We start from the raw sequence: 16,180 nt of genomic DNA, 5'->3' as shown, positions 1-16,180 counted from the left end.
ATTTATAGGTCAGTAAGAGGAACTTGAATTGTATTTGGAAATGGATGGGAAGCCAATGCTGTGACTTTAGGAGAGGGGTAATGTAAGTAAAGCAGCTCTCACAGAATATGAGTAGTACAGCCAAATTCTGGATGGATTGAAGGGGAGCGAGATGGCTAAGTGGAAGGCCTGAGAGTAACAAGTTGCAGTAGTCTAAGCGCAAGGTGATGAGGGTGTGGATAAGTGTTTTAGTAGTGTGCTCAGTGAGGAAGGGTTGGATTTTGGTAATATTATAGAGGAAGAAGTGGCAGGTTTTAGCGATATGTTGTATCTGGGCAGTGAAGGAGAGAAAGGAGTCAAAGATGACCCCGAGATTATGAGCAGACAAAACAGGAAGGATGAGAGTATTGTCCACAGAGACGGAGAATGAGGAAAGCAGAGAGGTGGGTTTAGTCAGAAAGATGAGCAACTCTGTTTTAGCCATATTCAATTTACGATGGCGGCAAGACATCCAGGTGGCAATGTCGGAGAGGCAGGCTGAGACTCTGGTCTGGGTTTCAGTAGAGAGGTAGATCTGGGAGTCATCAGCATAGAGGTGATATTGAAAGCCATGGGAGGAGATCAGCACTCCAAGTGGGCTCAATGGGCTACCCCTCCACCTATTGGATGGAGAGTTATAACTGGGAGGAATACACCATTATATATGTGGACTGTCTTACTGTCGTTACACAGTTGAGTTTAATTTTACTTTTGGAGCATGGTACCCTGGGAAGGTGAAAATCTTTACCTCATCGATGTTTTCCATTGACTTTCATTTGCAAATGTTTAAGCATAGAGAGATTAATATATATTTTTAAGTGTCTCAAAACTGCAACATTTGAAGGACTCCTCAACTTTAGGAAAGCAAAAAACATATACCTGTTCACCTAACTCCCCCGCCACGACCGATGGATCAAAAGAAATATATATTGGTGCTAGATCCTCGGTATATGTCACGATAGGATAAAACTTGTATTGAAACATCTTGAACTGTATCTATGGCAAATTCAACCTATAAACTGTATATTATGTATATTGGTATTAGATCCCTAGTATGTATTGAGTTAGGATAAAAACTTGTACCGTAACAATGGTAAATAGTAATCTGTTAATTGTATATTATGTATGTTATCTGGTAACTCGTTCTGAGCTTTTTGAGGAAGATGGGATAGAAAACGAATTAAATAAACAAATAAATATTGTTTTTTTTATTGTAGGATTGTGTCTTGAGTGGTTGATTAATACTTTCCTTTAAACTAAGGGCTCCTTTTATCAAGGCGAGCTACAGGGGTTAGCGTGTCGGACATTTCATCACGCGCTAACCCCTGCGGCAGCCTAAAATCGTAATGCCTAGTCCATGGAGGCGTTAGGTACTAGCGTGGCAGGCGGTTTAACGTGTAGTATTCTGCGTTAAAGCACTACCGCGCCTTTGTAAAAGGACCCCTAAAGCATTCTTTTCCCAAATTTTTTTTTTTTTTGTAAATCTTTATTGACATTTCAAACTTTATAATGTATACAATTGAAGAATCAGAAAAAACTGTATTTGTTTTATGTTCTACAATGGTAAACCACACTGACCTTCAGTATGTTGCAGGATATCAAGTTTTTAAAATCAGCATAAACAGCGCGACTATGTCAAAGCAGTGCAGAAAAGCCGTTAAGCAAAACGCAGGCTCACCTCCTCTGCATCCGTTGTCAATTTGAGAAATTCACACAGGCTCTCGGATCCATACAGTTCACTCTTACCCTGGCGAACATCATCGATGATACTCTGAGCAGACCTGGAAATAAAGAAGATTGCATCAGATTCGAGTGGCTTCAATTGCGTCACGGATGGTACACCTCTCTCAAACAATGAGAATGATCCCAATCCCCAGTCCTCGAAACCCTGCCCTTCAAACTTGTTTTTATCTTAAGCAAACTCAGAAATGGTCTTATATATATATATATACTAGTATTTTAGCATGTTACATTAACGAGTGCTAGAATATATGTCTGTCTGTCTTTATTTCTGTCTCTCTCTCTGTCCCGCTGCTTTTCTTTCTGTCTGTCTCTCTCCCTGGCCCCCTTTGTCTGTCTGTCTTTCTGTGTCTCTCCCTGTCCCTATGTCTTTCTTCTTTTCTTTCTGTCTCCCTTCCTCCCGCTGGTGCTAGAATATATGTCTGTCTTTCTTTCTGTTTCTCTCCCTACCCCTGTCTTTTTCTTTCTGACTCTCTTCCTCCTGCTGTCTTTCTTTCTGTCTCTCTCCCTCCCTGGCCCCCTTTGTCTGTCTGTCTTTCTGTCTCTCTCCCTGCCCCTGTCCCTTTCTTCCTATCTCCTTCCCTGTGCAGCAGCCGCAGCATTCCCTCTCCCTCCATTTCCTTGTGCATCATCATTTTTTCCCTCAGTCTAGCTTCTCCTACCCCTCCTACACTCAGTACTTTAAACTTCGGCCCGGCCTTTAGGTCAGGGGTTTCTCGGGCTAACCGCCACCCGCTGCTGGTGGCTCCGTGCTCGGCCGCCGTGGCCTGCAGCCGCCACCAGCCGCCACGGCCTGCAGTCGCCGGTAGCCGCAGCCGCCACGGCCTGCAGCTGCCGCCAGCCATGGCCTGCAGCTTCCGACAGCCACAGCGGCCGACATCTGCCTCGGGGGGAAGAGAGATTCGCGCGCATGCGCACTCCTACCTGTGGTGCCCTACAGCTCACAGAAAACGGGAGCACGCAGGTGGGAGTACGCAGGTGGGAGTGCGCATGCGTGGCTTAGGGTTTTATTATATTAGATAAAAAAGGTAAGGCCTCCCTAATGAAAACAATTAAAATCAAGTCTTAAATTACCAGCAAGCTGCTTCTTCCTCTCCCCCCCTTGAGTTTCTGCATTTTATGACCGTTGTCTCTGTTTATCGATTGTCCTCCTAGACATACACCATCTTTCCTGTCTCCTGGTCTTTCATATTGTGTAGATTTGATTATATTGTTACTATTTGGGAATGGACACTGCCATGAAATTCCTTGAGAACATCAGTATATTGAAGACAAATAAAATAATAGGCCAATTATGTTCTCTTCAAATATTCGTCTCCAGGATAGGCAGAATTCCTTTGGTAGTAAGATAGCTCCAACATTCCTTTATTGTAATGTACTCTTTGGTAACGGGTGAGGGCAGGGCATGATTAACCAATAGGCCAAGTAGGCACGTGCCTAGGGCTCGAAATGGTCAGGGGGGGCCCGATGAAGGAGGGCATCAATATTGTTTTTTCCAAACGGCGATGGGCCTCTCCAGCATCGATCGGCAACGCGGGCCCCCACCCCATCGACGGAAAGTAAGACAAGCAAGCAACGCGGGTAAGAAAGGCAACGGGAACTGTAATTTTGCAAGCGGTGCTGCTTGCCCAAAGCTTCCCTCTGACGCAGCTTCCTGTTTCTGCCTGGGCGCATGGTGGGGTGGGGCGGGGGGCCCAGTCTTGTGTGCCTAGGGGCCCTCGATAAATTAATCCTGCCCTGGGTGAGGGGATGTTCCTCCTCCCCCTGTGACTCCTGAAATGCCTCGTCCCAGACTAGGAGCTATGGTAGCTCTCCTGCAACACCTCAGACAGACACTGCCCCCTCTCTCAAAAGACAGGATTGCAGCATTTCTCAGGGGCATTTAAACAATATTCTTGAAATGCAGAGCTCAAGTGGCAGAGGATACCGTTGGTTAGGCAGTGCCACATACTGTACAGTGTGCAATGGCATAAGAACTTAAGAATTGCCATACTGGGACAGACTGAAGGTCCATCAAGCCCACTATCCTGCTTCCAATAGTAGTCAACCCAGGTCCCAAGTATCTAGCTAGATCCCAAGTAGTAAAACTGAAATTATCCAATGCTTATCCTAGGAATAAGCAGTGGATTTCCCCAAGCCATCTCAATAATGGCCTATGGACTTCTCTTTTAGGAAATTATCAAAAATCTTTTTTAAACCACATTCTCCAGCAACAAATTCCAGAGTTAATTATTGTATGAAGAATATTTTCTCCGACTCAAATGGTACAAAAAGATCATGCCAGGTGATGCACTTTGTGGCACATAAAAGAACAGCTGCTGGTAGGGGGCATAAGAGGGTCATTTTGTAAAATAAGTCACGTAACAAAGACGTTTCGGTGGAACTACAGTGCTGAACAAACCTCTGTGCACTGGTCACACTGCAAAATAGACAACTGAGGAACCACACAGATCATCTATGATGGTCTGAACTGCAAATGTAACTCATTCACATTTATTGTGGCGAACTTGGAAATCCAACTGGCATTCTGTCTTTTTCTTAATTAAACATTTAACACGTTAACGCCCCTTTTATTTCCTCGAATCTGCCCTGCCACGGTCCACTATAATCTTCTCCCTCTAACTTTTTATAGTAATGTAATGTAATTTATTTCTTATATACCGCTACATCCGTTAGGTTCTAAGCGGTTTGAAGAAAATATACATTAAGATTATAAATGAGAAGTAAGAAGGTACTTAAAAAATTCCCTTACTGTCCCGAAGGCTCACAATCTAACTAAAGTACCTGGAAATTAATAAAGAAGAGAAAATAAAGATGGTTGAAAAAAGAAAAATTCTATGTGAATTTATAGGATGGAAATTAAACTGACAGTGAAGAACTGTATGAAAAATACATATGGAATTCAGATAGAGAGGGTAGGTTACAATCTATTTATGGTATTTGTTTAATTGGTCTGCTGGCAGTACTAGTGATTAAAGCGGAAAACTGCCGGCAGGCTCACCGCCTCGTCTCTTGCGGTCCCCTCCATTCCCTACATTGGAACAGGAAGTTACATCAGCCGCTCCTCTGTAGCAGGATACAGCCGCCTATCAACGCCTGCCACAGTGCACTATAATCCCCTTCCTCCTTCTAACTAACTTTTCATAGTCTGCCAGCAGTACTAGCAATTAACAGAGCACTGCCGCTCTAGTCTCTTGCGTTCTCTTCAGTCCCTGCTATAGTGAAACAGGAAGTTATATCAGCTTTTTCAGTGTAGCAGGATACAGCCACCTACTGCCACCCACTATATCCCTCCCTCTAATTAAACCTTTTAAAGCCTGCCAGCAGCACTAATGATTAAAGTAGAGCAGTACCCACAGGATCACCAGCTCCAGCCTCTTGCGGTTTCTTCAGTCTCTGCTAAATTGAAACAGGAAGTTACATCAGCTGTTCCAGTACAGCAGGGACTGAAGAGATTGCAAGAGACTGTGAAGCTGGCTAGAGAAAAACCAGGGGACACATTTTTCCATGTCCCCACAGGAACTCCTTTTCCTGTCCCGGCAAGTTCCCCCTCATTCCTGCAAGCTCTGTCCTCCTCCTCTGCATAAGCCTCAAACACTTTAAAATCATAAAATTTGAGATTTGTGCGGTTAAGGCTGAGCTTACAGAAATGGGACAGCGATAGGGAAATTGAGTTCCTGCGGGGATGGGAAAAAATATGTCCCCGTGTCATTCTCTAAAGCTGGCGAACCTGCTGGTAGTGCTCTACTTTAATCAAATGAACGGTTTTGGTTTGTTAAAACATAACATAGTAGATGACGGCAGATAAAGACCCGAATGATCCATCCAGTCTGCCCAACCTGATTCAATTTAAATTTTTTTTTTTTATATCTTTATTGATTTTTAATCTGAAAACAGTGCCAAACAAATAAAAGAACAGTAGATATTTCATACATTGCACTATTATCTGTACAGGTAACATATATATCATTCAAGATTTTCAGATTTCCTACATTTAATAGTAACATAATATAACATAATATATAATATAAATGAAGAATAAAGTTACCTCAATGTCACCTTCAATATTTATATCCCTCCCTCCAACCCCCCTCCCCCCATGGATGTGTAAAGGTAAATGAACAGAAGGAAAGATAAAATAAGTAGACATTATTATTAATAATTCCACAAATTTAGTCAATGGGCTCCAAACTTTATAAAATATACCATTAAATCCCCTACACTCTGCATTAATTATTTCATATCTGTACGCAGTGCACACATTCACCCACCAAAAAGTGTAAATTATTCTGTCATGGTTTTTCCAGTTACTCGTAATCAATTGAATGGCTATGCCTGTCATGATCATAAAAAGATGGCTCTTATATTTATTTAAAGTGGGTTTCACATGTAAAATTGTTCCACAAATTTTAGCCTCATATGATAGTGGAACATTTGAAACCAAAAGTAGATTTATTTGTCCCCAAATTGACTTCCAAAATATAAATATAAAAGGACAAAAATATAGCAGATGATCCAAAGTCCCAATATTAATATGACAATGCCAGCATCTATTAGGCTTAGAACTATCTATTTTATTTAATCGAACTGGGGTCCAGAAAATCCTATGTAACAAAAATAACCATGTTTGTCTCACAGACGATGACGCTGTACATTTTTAATCTCCAAGTCCAAATTCGTGGAAGTAAAGTTGATTGTGAAAGATGGATATAGGGCAGGAAGTAAAGAGGACAGAAAAAAAAAAGAGTGAATAAGAGCAGTGAAACAGAACCCGAGATGTGAATGAGATGATTAGAAAGATAAAAATCACCAGATAATAAAGGCAAGATAAATGATGTTATTTTTAGTTTAGTAAGAGGGGATAATGGGATTTGATATATCACCTTTCTGTGGGACAATTGAATTGAATCAGTTTTGATAATTTATGTCTGCTATGTATGTATTGCAATATACAGAAGAAAATGTGATTAATCATGCAATTAAAAATTTTAATCGATGTACAGCCCTAATTTAAACTATACCTCAGTAGGTGCTTACAAAAACACACCAGCCTGTGAAGCTTCTCAAATGTCAGTTTGCATAAAGTTCTGTGATGAGCTGCTTTGCATGAATTTGCTATCACAGCAGCTCATTAATGTAGAATTTACATAACCTTTCGTATGAAGTAGGCCTTTCATGGATGTTTACTTCTGTGACAGGCTCTTTGGTGAAGCCAACCTGCAAAATCATTTCATGTGGAAAGAGGCAAATGCTGAATTTTTAGCTATTTTTTGTGTGTTTCTGGACATTTTGTGTTTTTTCTATCACAACAAAGCCATTTCCCCTTGTAGTAGATAATAATAATAACAACAACTTTATTTTTTATATACAGTGCTCCCCCGCGAATTCGCGGTCCCGGTAATTTGTGGTATTTTCCAACCGCGAATGACTGGGCAGGAGAGGGCAGCCGGAGAGGCAGGAGAGGGCAACCGGAGTGCCGGCGAGTGAAGGAAATCACTCGCGGTATGCTCCGACCGCCTCTTCCTGTACTAAAGTCGGGCCTCACCAATCAGGAGCTGCGTGTCGAAGCAGCTCCTGATTGGTGAGGCCCGACTTTAGTACAGGAAGAGGGTGAGTGATTTCCTTTACTCGCCGGCGCTCCAGCTGCCCTCTCCTGCTTCCCTCTCCTGTCTCCCCTGCTAAAAACCGTATTTGTGATTTTTCAACATTCGTGGGGGTTCCTGGAACGGTGGTACCTGTGTGGTACCGCAATACCACAAACAGTTCAGAGAGGTTTACAGAGGAAGAGACTGTATACAGACAGCGATATTACAAAAAACTTTCAAAATTACATTAGCATGGTAAGATTGAGCCCTAAGGACCAATAAATTATACTTTAGAGAATGACAAGGTGACAAAATTCATCACCGCTCCAGTCTCCATGGATAACCACGGGAAACCATCTCCATGTCATTCTTCAAGGAGAGAGGGAAAAAGAGTATGAATGGACACAACCACTAACCCTCAAGTCTTGCATTGAAGAACGCTGGTGTAGAAGGACTAAGATTGAGATAGACACTAAAGAATGACACCAGATGGTTAGAACATAAGACCATAAGCGTTGCCATACTGGGACAGACCGAATGTCCATCAAGCCCAGTATTTCATGCAGAAAGTGAAAGGATAGCAGAAGCATTGCCTTTTTCCATCATTCTTTCCTCCTCCACATAGTTCTTCACACATTGGACTGCAAAAAAGCGGTACTTTACTACCTTGACAGGACTGCTTCTATCCGAACCACCAATCAACTATTTGTTTCCTTCAATACAGCTACTCAAGGACATGCGATTTCTAAATAAACTACATAAGAACATTAGAATTGCGGATGAGGCGTTGGTGTGAGGAAGAAGGATTCCACTTCGTGCGCAACTGTACAACATTCTGGGGGAAGAGCAAGCAGAGACGGAACGAGGCTATTTGCAAGCAACATCAAGAGAGAAATTAAGAAGTTTTTAAACTAGGAAGACTGGGAAAGCCAACCAAGAGTCGACGATTCGGGAAAGAGTATACCCAGAGTATATCTTCCTGGATTGCTAATTGTATCTCTTTTTCTTATAAGAAAGCTTCCGGATCACAAAGGAGCGCACCAAGTACAAGTGACAGCTTCATCAGTTGCAAACTTGAGAGCAGTTCCCATACAAGATATCTGCAAAAGCAGCAACTTGGTTTTCAGTTCATACATTTACTAAGCATTACTGTGAGTTCAGCGCAAGACGTTCAATTTGGACAATCTGTTCTTTGTAATTTGTTTCCATGTTAAAAAAAAATAAGAACTGATTTACCTCCTCCCATTTTCTTATTCAAGCTAATGACTCACCAACAAGTGGGACTGTATTTCCCTGCTTGTCTTTGGAGAAAGCGAAGTTGCTTATCTGTAACAGATGTTCTCCGTAGACCAGTGGCGTACCAAGGGGGAGGTGGTCCGCCCCGGGTGCAGCCTTAGGGGGGTGCACAACCGGCCAGGTCCGGAAAATTCCTGGGCTGCAACGGCGACGGCACTCAGCGGCATCGGTGCCCCCACCCCACCCCCCCACGACAGCACTGAAGTTCAGCCTCCTTCTCCCAGCATCAACAGAACTTCAGATCGGCAACAGGTGCTCAGTCAAAAGCTTCCCCTGACTCAGCTTCCTGTTTCCACTCAGGCAGTTCAGTTAGGGGAAACTTTTGACTGAGCACCTGTTGCCGATCTGAAATTCTGTTGATGCCGGGAGGAGGCCGAACTTGAGTGCTGTCATGGAGGAGGGGGGGGGGCGCCGATGCCGCTGAGTGCCGTCGCGGGGGGGGGGGGGCTTTCCGATCTTGTTGCCAAAATCGGAAAGGTGAGGAAGGGAGAAAGATGGGCCTCTGGTGGATGGAGAGATTGAGAGAAGGGGACAGATGATGGAAGTGGGAAGAGAGAAGAGGGCAGATGATGGAAGTGGGGGGAAAGAGAGAGAAGGGGCAGATGATAGAAGTGGGGAGAGAGAAGAGGGCAGATGATGGAAGTGGGGAGAGAGAAGAGGGCAGATGATGGAAGTGGGGGAAAGAGAAGGGGCAGATGATGGAAGTGGGGAGAAGGGGCAGATGATGGAAGTGGGGAGAAGGGAGAGCAAATGCTGAATGGAAGTAGAGAAAGAGAACACATACTGGATGGACGAGGGATAAAGAAAAAGGACATATGCTGGATGGCGGAAGAAGATAGTTAGTGAGATAGTGGATGGGTGAAGGAAAGGGGTGGAATGCTGTGGGTAGACATAGTGAAAAGAGGGAATTTGAGGACTGCATAGTAAGAACGAATTTAATTTAGACGGATGCAGAAAATAAAGAAGGAAGACCAGAGAAGGAAAGAGAAGAGAGAGGAGAGAGAAATGCCAGAGGACGGGGAAGGAGACAGAGATATCAGATCTGAGTGGAAGAAATGAGAAGAGAGAGATGCTAAAAACCTCAGGGGGAGAGGGAAAGAGAGATGAAAGGAGTAAGATGCCAGACCATGAGGGAACAGAGGGAAGATGATAGATGCCAGACCAAAAGGGGGGGGGTCTAGAGGAGAGATGGCAGGGGGAGACAGACAGTTTCTGGAAGGGTCAGACAGTGGATGGAACGTGCAGATGCTGGATTGAAGAGACAGGGCAGACGCTGGAAGGAAAAGAGTAAAAAGAAGATAAAAGCAGAAACCAGAGACAACAAAAGGTAAAAAAAAATCATTTTATTTCTATTTTGTCATTAGAATATATCAGATTTGAAATATGTATTCTGCTAGAGACATAACTGTGGACTGCAAAGCCCAGGCAGTGCTTCTTTAGCTTCTAGCTGGCTTAGGGCTCTCTCGGACCAGGAAGCATTCCCCTAACACTATTCCTGTCATGTGTGACTGCAGTATTCTGTTAGCATGATATTTCTGTGTAGCATTCTATAATTTAGCTTGTTCAGTTTTCTTGATAGTAGAGGGGATATATGTGAAGGGGAGGGGAGACAAGGGTTTTGTTGGTCCTTGCTCTGTATATTTATATTTATAAAATGACAATTGTACAGAATATTGTTTTTTTTTATACTTTAATAAAATATGTTCAATATAAAATCATAACTGAGACTTATGAGGATGGGATCAGATGGTTTGTGGGAACTGAGCTTGCTGAGACGGGGCGGAAATGTGTTTTTTTAATTTCAGTCTTAGTAGTTTGCCGGTCCACAAAATAATTCTTTTATTTCTGCCGGTCCACTGGTGTAAAAAGGTTGAAAAACAATGCTCTAGAGCAGAGTCGGCAGCTGCGCTGAGGTGCAGGAAGGTCCCCCGATGACTCGTCTGCCGGCTTTGCTCCGGAAGAAGTAAGTTTTGTCGGAGGGGGTGGACCCGGCAGACACAGTCATCGCGGGTGCTTGCCACAACTCCCTGCGTCTGCCGGATCAAACCCCTCCGACGTAACTTACTTGTTCCGGAGCAAAGCCTGGAGTCATCGCGGGACCTTATAGCATGCGGCTGCCGACTCTGCTCCAGAACTAGTACTTCTTGCAACAGACTTCCGTTTAATAATCACACAATGATAATTGCTCAATAACTACAGAATTAGCTCAAGTGCCGCAACAGACAACAGATACTTAATCTATATCATCTGGAAGATTAACAGAGGTTCTTAGGGGTAACAGACAGCCCTACAAACAGCGTAGTTTGAAGGATAGATTCTTCATTTGCCCCGTGATACCTCCTCCTCCTTACTTTTTTTCAATTGTTTCTATATTTATATTCTTCTTCAAACTTAATTCTTTAACTTGAATTATTTGAAAAAGTCAAATAATTAAAGTTAAAGAATTAAGTTTGAAGAAGAGTATAAATATAAATATAGAAACAATTGAGAAAAAAAGTAAGGAGGAGGAGGTATCACGGGGCAAATGAAGAATCTATCCCTTCAAACTACGCTGTTTGTAGGGCTGTCTGATACCCCTAAGAACCTCTGTTAATCTTCCAGATGATATAGATTAAGTATCTGTTGTCTGTTGTGGCACTTGAGCTGATTCTGTAGATATTGAGCAATTACCAGAGCTAGTACGTCAGAGTGGAGTGGATCGGCATCCGGCAGCTACAGTCATCGCGAGAAAGGAGCAGGACTGCTGGAATGAAAGAGTGGTGCAGGGAGAGAGAGTGGTGCAGGGAGAGAAAGGGGGCAGGGTGGAATGGAAGGGTGGTGCTGATGGAATTGATGTACAGGGAAAAGGGAGAGAGACATAAGGGGGAAGGATACTGGATGGAATTGGATTGGAGGGAAAGAAAGGGGGCAGATGCTGATTGAAGAGGGGTGGATGGAGAGAGAAAGGGCAGACATTGGATGGTAGTGTGGCGGGTAGAGGGGAAGCCTATGCTGGATGGAAGTGAAGATGGAAGAGATAAGGGAACAAATTCAGGAAGGAAATGGGAGGAGAGAATGAGGGGAGCAGACAATGGAAGTGGACAGAGAGAGGAGAAGGTAGATGGAAGGGGTAGAGAAAGAGGGCACATTATGGAAGGAGGGGATAAATAAAAGGAGGGCATATGATGGGGGAAAAGGATTGAGTTAGGGAAATACTGGAGGGGGCGAGGGATAGAGGAGGCGAGTTGTAGGTAGACAGTGAAAAAGGAAATTGATGAGAGGGTAGTAAGAACGTAATCTAGATGGATGCAGAAAATAAATTGAAAAGGAAAATGAGGGAAGAAAGGGATTGCAGAAGAGAGGTGTGGGTGAAGGAAGGAGAGGAGAGAGATGCCAGACCAATGGGGGTGAAAGGAGAGATGGAAGGGGGAGGCATACAGTTTCTGGAAGGGGATTAGAAGGAGAGAAGATGCCATATAGGGACAGAGAGATGGCAGACAGTGGATGGAAGGAAGAGAGTAACAAGAAGATGAGGAAAGCAGAAACCAGAGAAGACAAAAGGTAGAAAAAAATTTTCTATTTATTTATTGCTTTAGGAGACACGTGACACTGTTTCTGTGGTGTTGCATTGTATGCAGAGTCCAGCTTCTTGCTGGTTCAATGTAACCTTTGTCTATGTATTTCTATTTTATCCCCCCTTTTACAAAACTGTGGAGCGTCAGAGCTGTTACCACCGTGGCTAAAATCCACACTACAGTTTTGTAAAAGGAGGAGGGGTTAGTTTGTGATGACATATTCCATATTAGGCGAAGGTGTTTTCTGTGTTCTGTGTGTTCGAAAGACATGGTTTTCTGTTAGGATTCACGGTGTAGGATTGATCTGTACTAGTCTGTTCCTCTTTAAAGCTGAGTGCTTGGAAAGGGCAGCTCAAATGAAGGTGGGCAAAGAAATTTTCAGTGGTAGTTCCTTGCTGGCAACATCATTAGAGTTTCATCTTAAAGGCTCAAATATATTACATATGGACTGAATCACTGTACGGGTACAGTATTCTCCTATCCACATGGTACTTGACACTGAATGCAGGGGCACAACTTAGCAAAAAGATCTTACTTTTTGAACTGCTTCAGAAAAATCCCAATATTCATACTTCTTTTTGCATCCAGAATGTTGATCTAAAAAACAAAAAAAGCAAAATCTGTCAATCCCAGGCAAGGATAATTTATCATATTAAGGATGTCCATCACTGTCAAATTTCTCCCTTCCCCACTTCAAAAATAAGCAGCACAGATCAAATCACATTTGGATTTTGTAAAAATGAAAGAAGAAAAAAATCCCCCAATGACCCTGCACAGCATGTTCACCTAGTGAGTTTATAATTTACAAATCAGACCAGTCAAGGAAAGGGATCAGAATTATGAATTTGTATCCTGAAAGTCACCCGAGTACAGCCGCCCTTGCCCCTCCAAGCCTCCAGGTCTCTAAACTTAAAAACTGCTTGAGCTGCAGAGAATATGCCAGACTTCAATTCACTCAGCATGTTCCCTCTAGCGCAGTAACCTGGCACGCTTTAAAACAGCATTTCTCAAATGAACAAAATCCCAGATCGTTAAGTTCTGTTAAAGCATTATATTTCAACAGACATGTTGAGCACAGCACCAGAAGCTCAGACTGTGAAGCCTTCCAAGGACACCAGAAGTTGCAAGCTAGACCCAAACTAATAAATATAAACTAAAGGGGCTTTGGTTGGGGGAGGAGGAGGAGGACACATAGCAATGACATTGGCAATGAAGTGTTTGGGAAAAATGTTGGTTTTGATGGCCCTTTTCTCTCCTGGGTTCTTAATTCACACCAGACCAACAAATCTCCCATGCTGCTATAGATTCCCACTTCAGAGGGCCGTCTCGTCCTAGGGTTACCAGACGTCTGGGATTTCCAAAACCTGGCAGTTTCTCTGGGTTTTGGAAGTTCCCTCTCCTCCTCTGTCCTCCTCCCCACCCCCAACAGAATGGGTATCTTTCCGGTGGCAGGAGGGGAGGGTTTTTTTTTGCCAGGTACTAGGAACCTGGAATGGCCACTGTGCGAACGGGCTACTGGGCTTGATGGACCATTGGTCTGACCCAGTAAAGCTATTCTTATGTTCTTATGGAGTCACACGCAATCGTGGTCTTCCTGCGGGTATTATTAATTCAGGGATAGGAGCTCTTGTGAGCTGCTGGAGGCTCGTTTTGACACAGGCTGGAGGTATCAGGAAAGGCTCTGGCTCTGCCTGAGCTTGGGACCATGTCTGGAGGGCCTTCGAGCATGCACAGATACGATGACATCAAGCGCATGCGCGGACACCCTCCAGATGTGGACCCAAGCTCAGGCAGAGCCAGGGCCTTTCCTGCCACCTCTAGCCAGTGCCAAATGAGCCTTCAGAGGCTCGCAAGAGGAGCTCCTGCCCCCAGACCACCACGATTGATGTGACTCCCACCCACAGGTGACCCCTGCTGCTGACCCGAAGGTAAAATAAAAATTTAGGTTGAACTCGAAGAACATACTGCCAGGTTTTAGAAAAACATACGAACTCCCGTACAGTCCTCTAAAAAGAGGACAAGTCCGGGTAAATACGGATGTATGGTAATCCTATTAAAGCAGTTAGCAATTCCTCATTGAGAGCTGGTGTTATAAATGATGAGGTCCAGAGAATGACACGGTGACAAAATTCATCACCGTTCCCGTCCCCGCGGATAACCGCGGGAAACCATCTTCATGTCATTCTTTAAGGAGAGAGGGAAGAATCAGAGTATAATTGGGCACAACCACTGACCCACAAGCTTTGCTTTGAAGAATGCTGGTGTAGAAGGACCGAGGTTGAAATAGACACTAGAAAATGGCATGGGATTATTTCCCGCGGTTATCCGCGGGGACGGGAACGGTGATGAATTTTGTCACCGTGTCATTCTCTAGTCCAGGGCATGTACTGGGGAGGAGGTCGCAAAACTTGTATACAGGATTTGCACCTTCAGGCAGCCTTGGGACCCCATATGACAAGGGCTCCTTTAGGATCTAAATGTAAAGTGAACAATTTTTTTTTTATTATATAAAGGTGATTATTTCTTGACTAGTTTTTGAAAGCCACGACTATGAAAATTTTTGCCAGATTCTCAAGTTATTACAAGAATTTAAGATACTTCAGGTCAGGAACAAGTTAAAATGACGTGTAATGGAACTTCTACCTCCTCAAAAAAGAATTCATGGGTACTTCCAAACACAGCAAGCTCTAAGTTTAACACAGGAACATCTATGAAAACCACCTTCAGACAAGTATCTGTTGCCTTTTGATTAGACAGAGAATGGGTCCTTGGAGTTTTTGCCCAGAACGAGGGATAAAAGGGTTTTCTGAGACAGAGGTTTGAGCTATTTCCTGACAAATCACACAACCCTACTGCCAAGTGTAAGATGTTTCTGAACTATAGGAAAGATTATAGACCTAAGCACAAAAAAAATGGCAAATGTTGCTTAACCGTAGTGATGCTACAACTTTTTCTTGCAATCCTGATCGATTGTCTCGAGAGGGTTCAAAGGAGAGCGACACATCTGATAAAGGGTATGGAAAACCTTTCATACACTGAGAGACTGGAGAAACTGGGGTTCTTTTCCCTGGAGAAGAGGAGACTTAGAGGGGACATGATAGAGACTTACAAGATCATGAAGGGTATAGAGAAAGTAGAGAGAGACAGATTCTTGAAACTTTCGAAAACCACAAGAACAAGAGGGCATTTAGAAAAGTTGAAAGGGGACAGATTCAAAAGCAATGCTAGGAAGTTTTACTTCACCCAACGGGCGGTGGACACCTGGAATGCACTTCCAGAGGGCGTGATAGGACAGAGTACGGTAGGAAGGTTCAGGAAGGAAAAGGGGATAGAGGGGTATAGATAGAGGACTACTACACAGGTCCTGGATCTGTTGGGCCGCCATGCGAGCAGACTGCTGGGCACGATGGACCTCTGGTCTGACCCAGCAGAGGCACTTCTTATGTTATGTTCAACAGGTAAAAGTACAACTGATCATCACTTCCATCTCTCATTTAGCAAACTCTTGCAGTACTTGCAACTTGCAATGTTTTAACTAAAAGATTGTTTACTCTTGCAGGTTTCATGCTATCGTTACCTTTACAGCTGACAGAATAAACCATTTTTTTGCTGGGGGATTTTTTTTGTATTTATATAAAAATTGTACAAATATGATTAACAGCAGATCAGTATTTTGACCTCACTATTACAACAGTCGTAAATCTGTAGATAAAACACATACAGTATTCTAATCTCTCTCTATTACAATTAGGAGACTTGACAACCAAGGGCTCCTTTTATAAAGCTGCGATAGTGTTTATAGCGCTCGCAGAATTTTAGCGAGCTAAACACGCGCTATGCGGCTAGAACTAATGCCAGCTCAATGCTGGCGTTAGCGTCTAGTGCTAGTGCAGTGCTAGTGCTAGTGCAGCTTTGTAAAAGGAGCCCCAAGTTACCTGGGGTGGGGGGGGCGATTTAACTGAAAGTTAAAATTGTTTTAATTTCACA

At 43.4% G+C, this 16,180-nt stretch overlaps 1 protein-coding gene across 4 annotated transcripts in view; it reads right to left on the bottom strand.

The window, feature by feature from the left end:
• The window catches only part of FHDC1 (FH2 domain containing 1), a 153,875-nt gene that overhangs the window by 45,963 nt on the left and 91,732 nt on the right, over positions 1-16,180 (bottom strand). For all 4 annotated transcript variants that reach the window (XM_033940804.1, XM_033940784.1, XM_033940795.1 and 1 more), the window contains exons 3-4: positions 12,729-12,790; positions 1,697-1,799 (exon numbers count right to left, since the gene is read on the bottom strand). In XM_033940804.1, coding sequence (XP_033796695.1) covers positions 1,697-1,799; positions 12,729-12,790 — 165 coding nt within the window. The remainder of the gene's footprint in view (positions 1-1,696; positions 1,800-12,728; positions 12,791-16,180) is intronic.

The sequence above is a fragment of the Geotrypetes seraphini genome, chromosome 1 (assembly GCF_902459505.1).
Source record: "Geotrypetes seraphini chromosome 1, aGeoSer1.1, whole genome shotgun sequence".
Lineage (NCBI taxonomy): Eukaryota > Metazoa > Chordata > Amphibia > Gymnophiona > Dermophiidae > Geotrypetes > Geotrypetes seraphini.
Note: the sequence above shows the minus strand (reverse complement) of the source record. Positions and strands in the feature narration are given on the sequence as shown.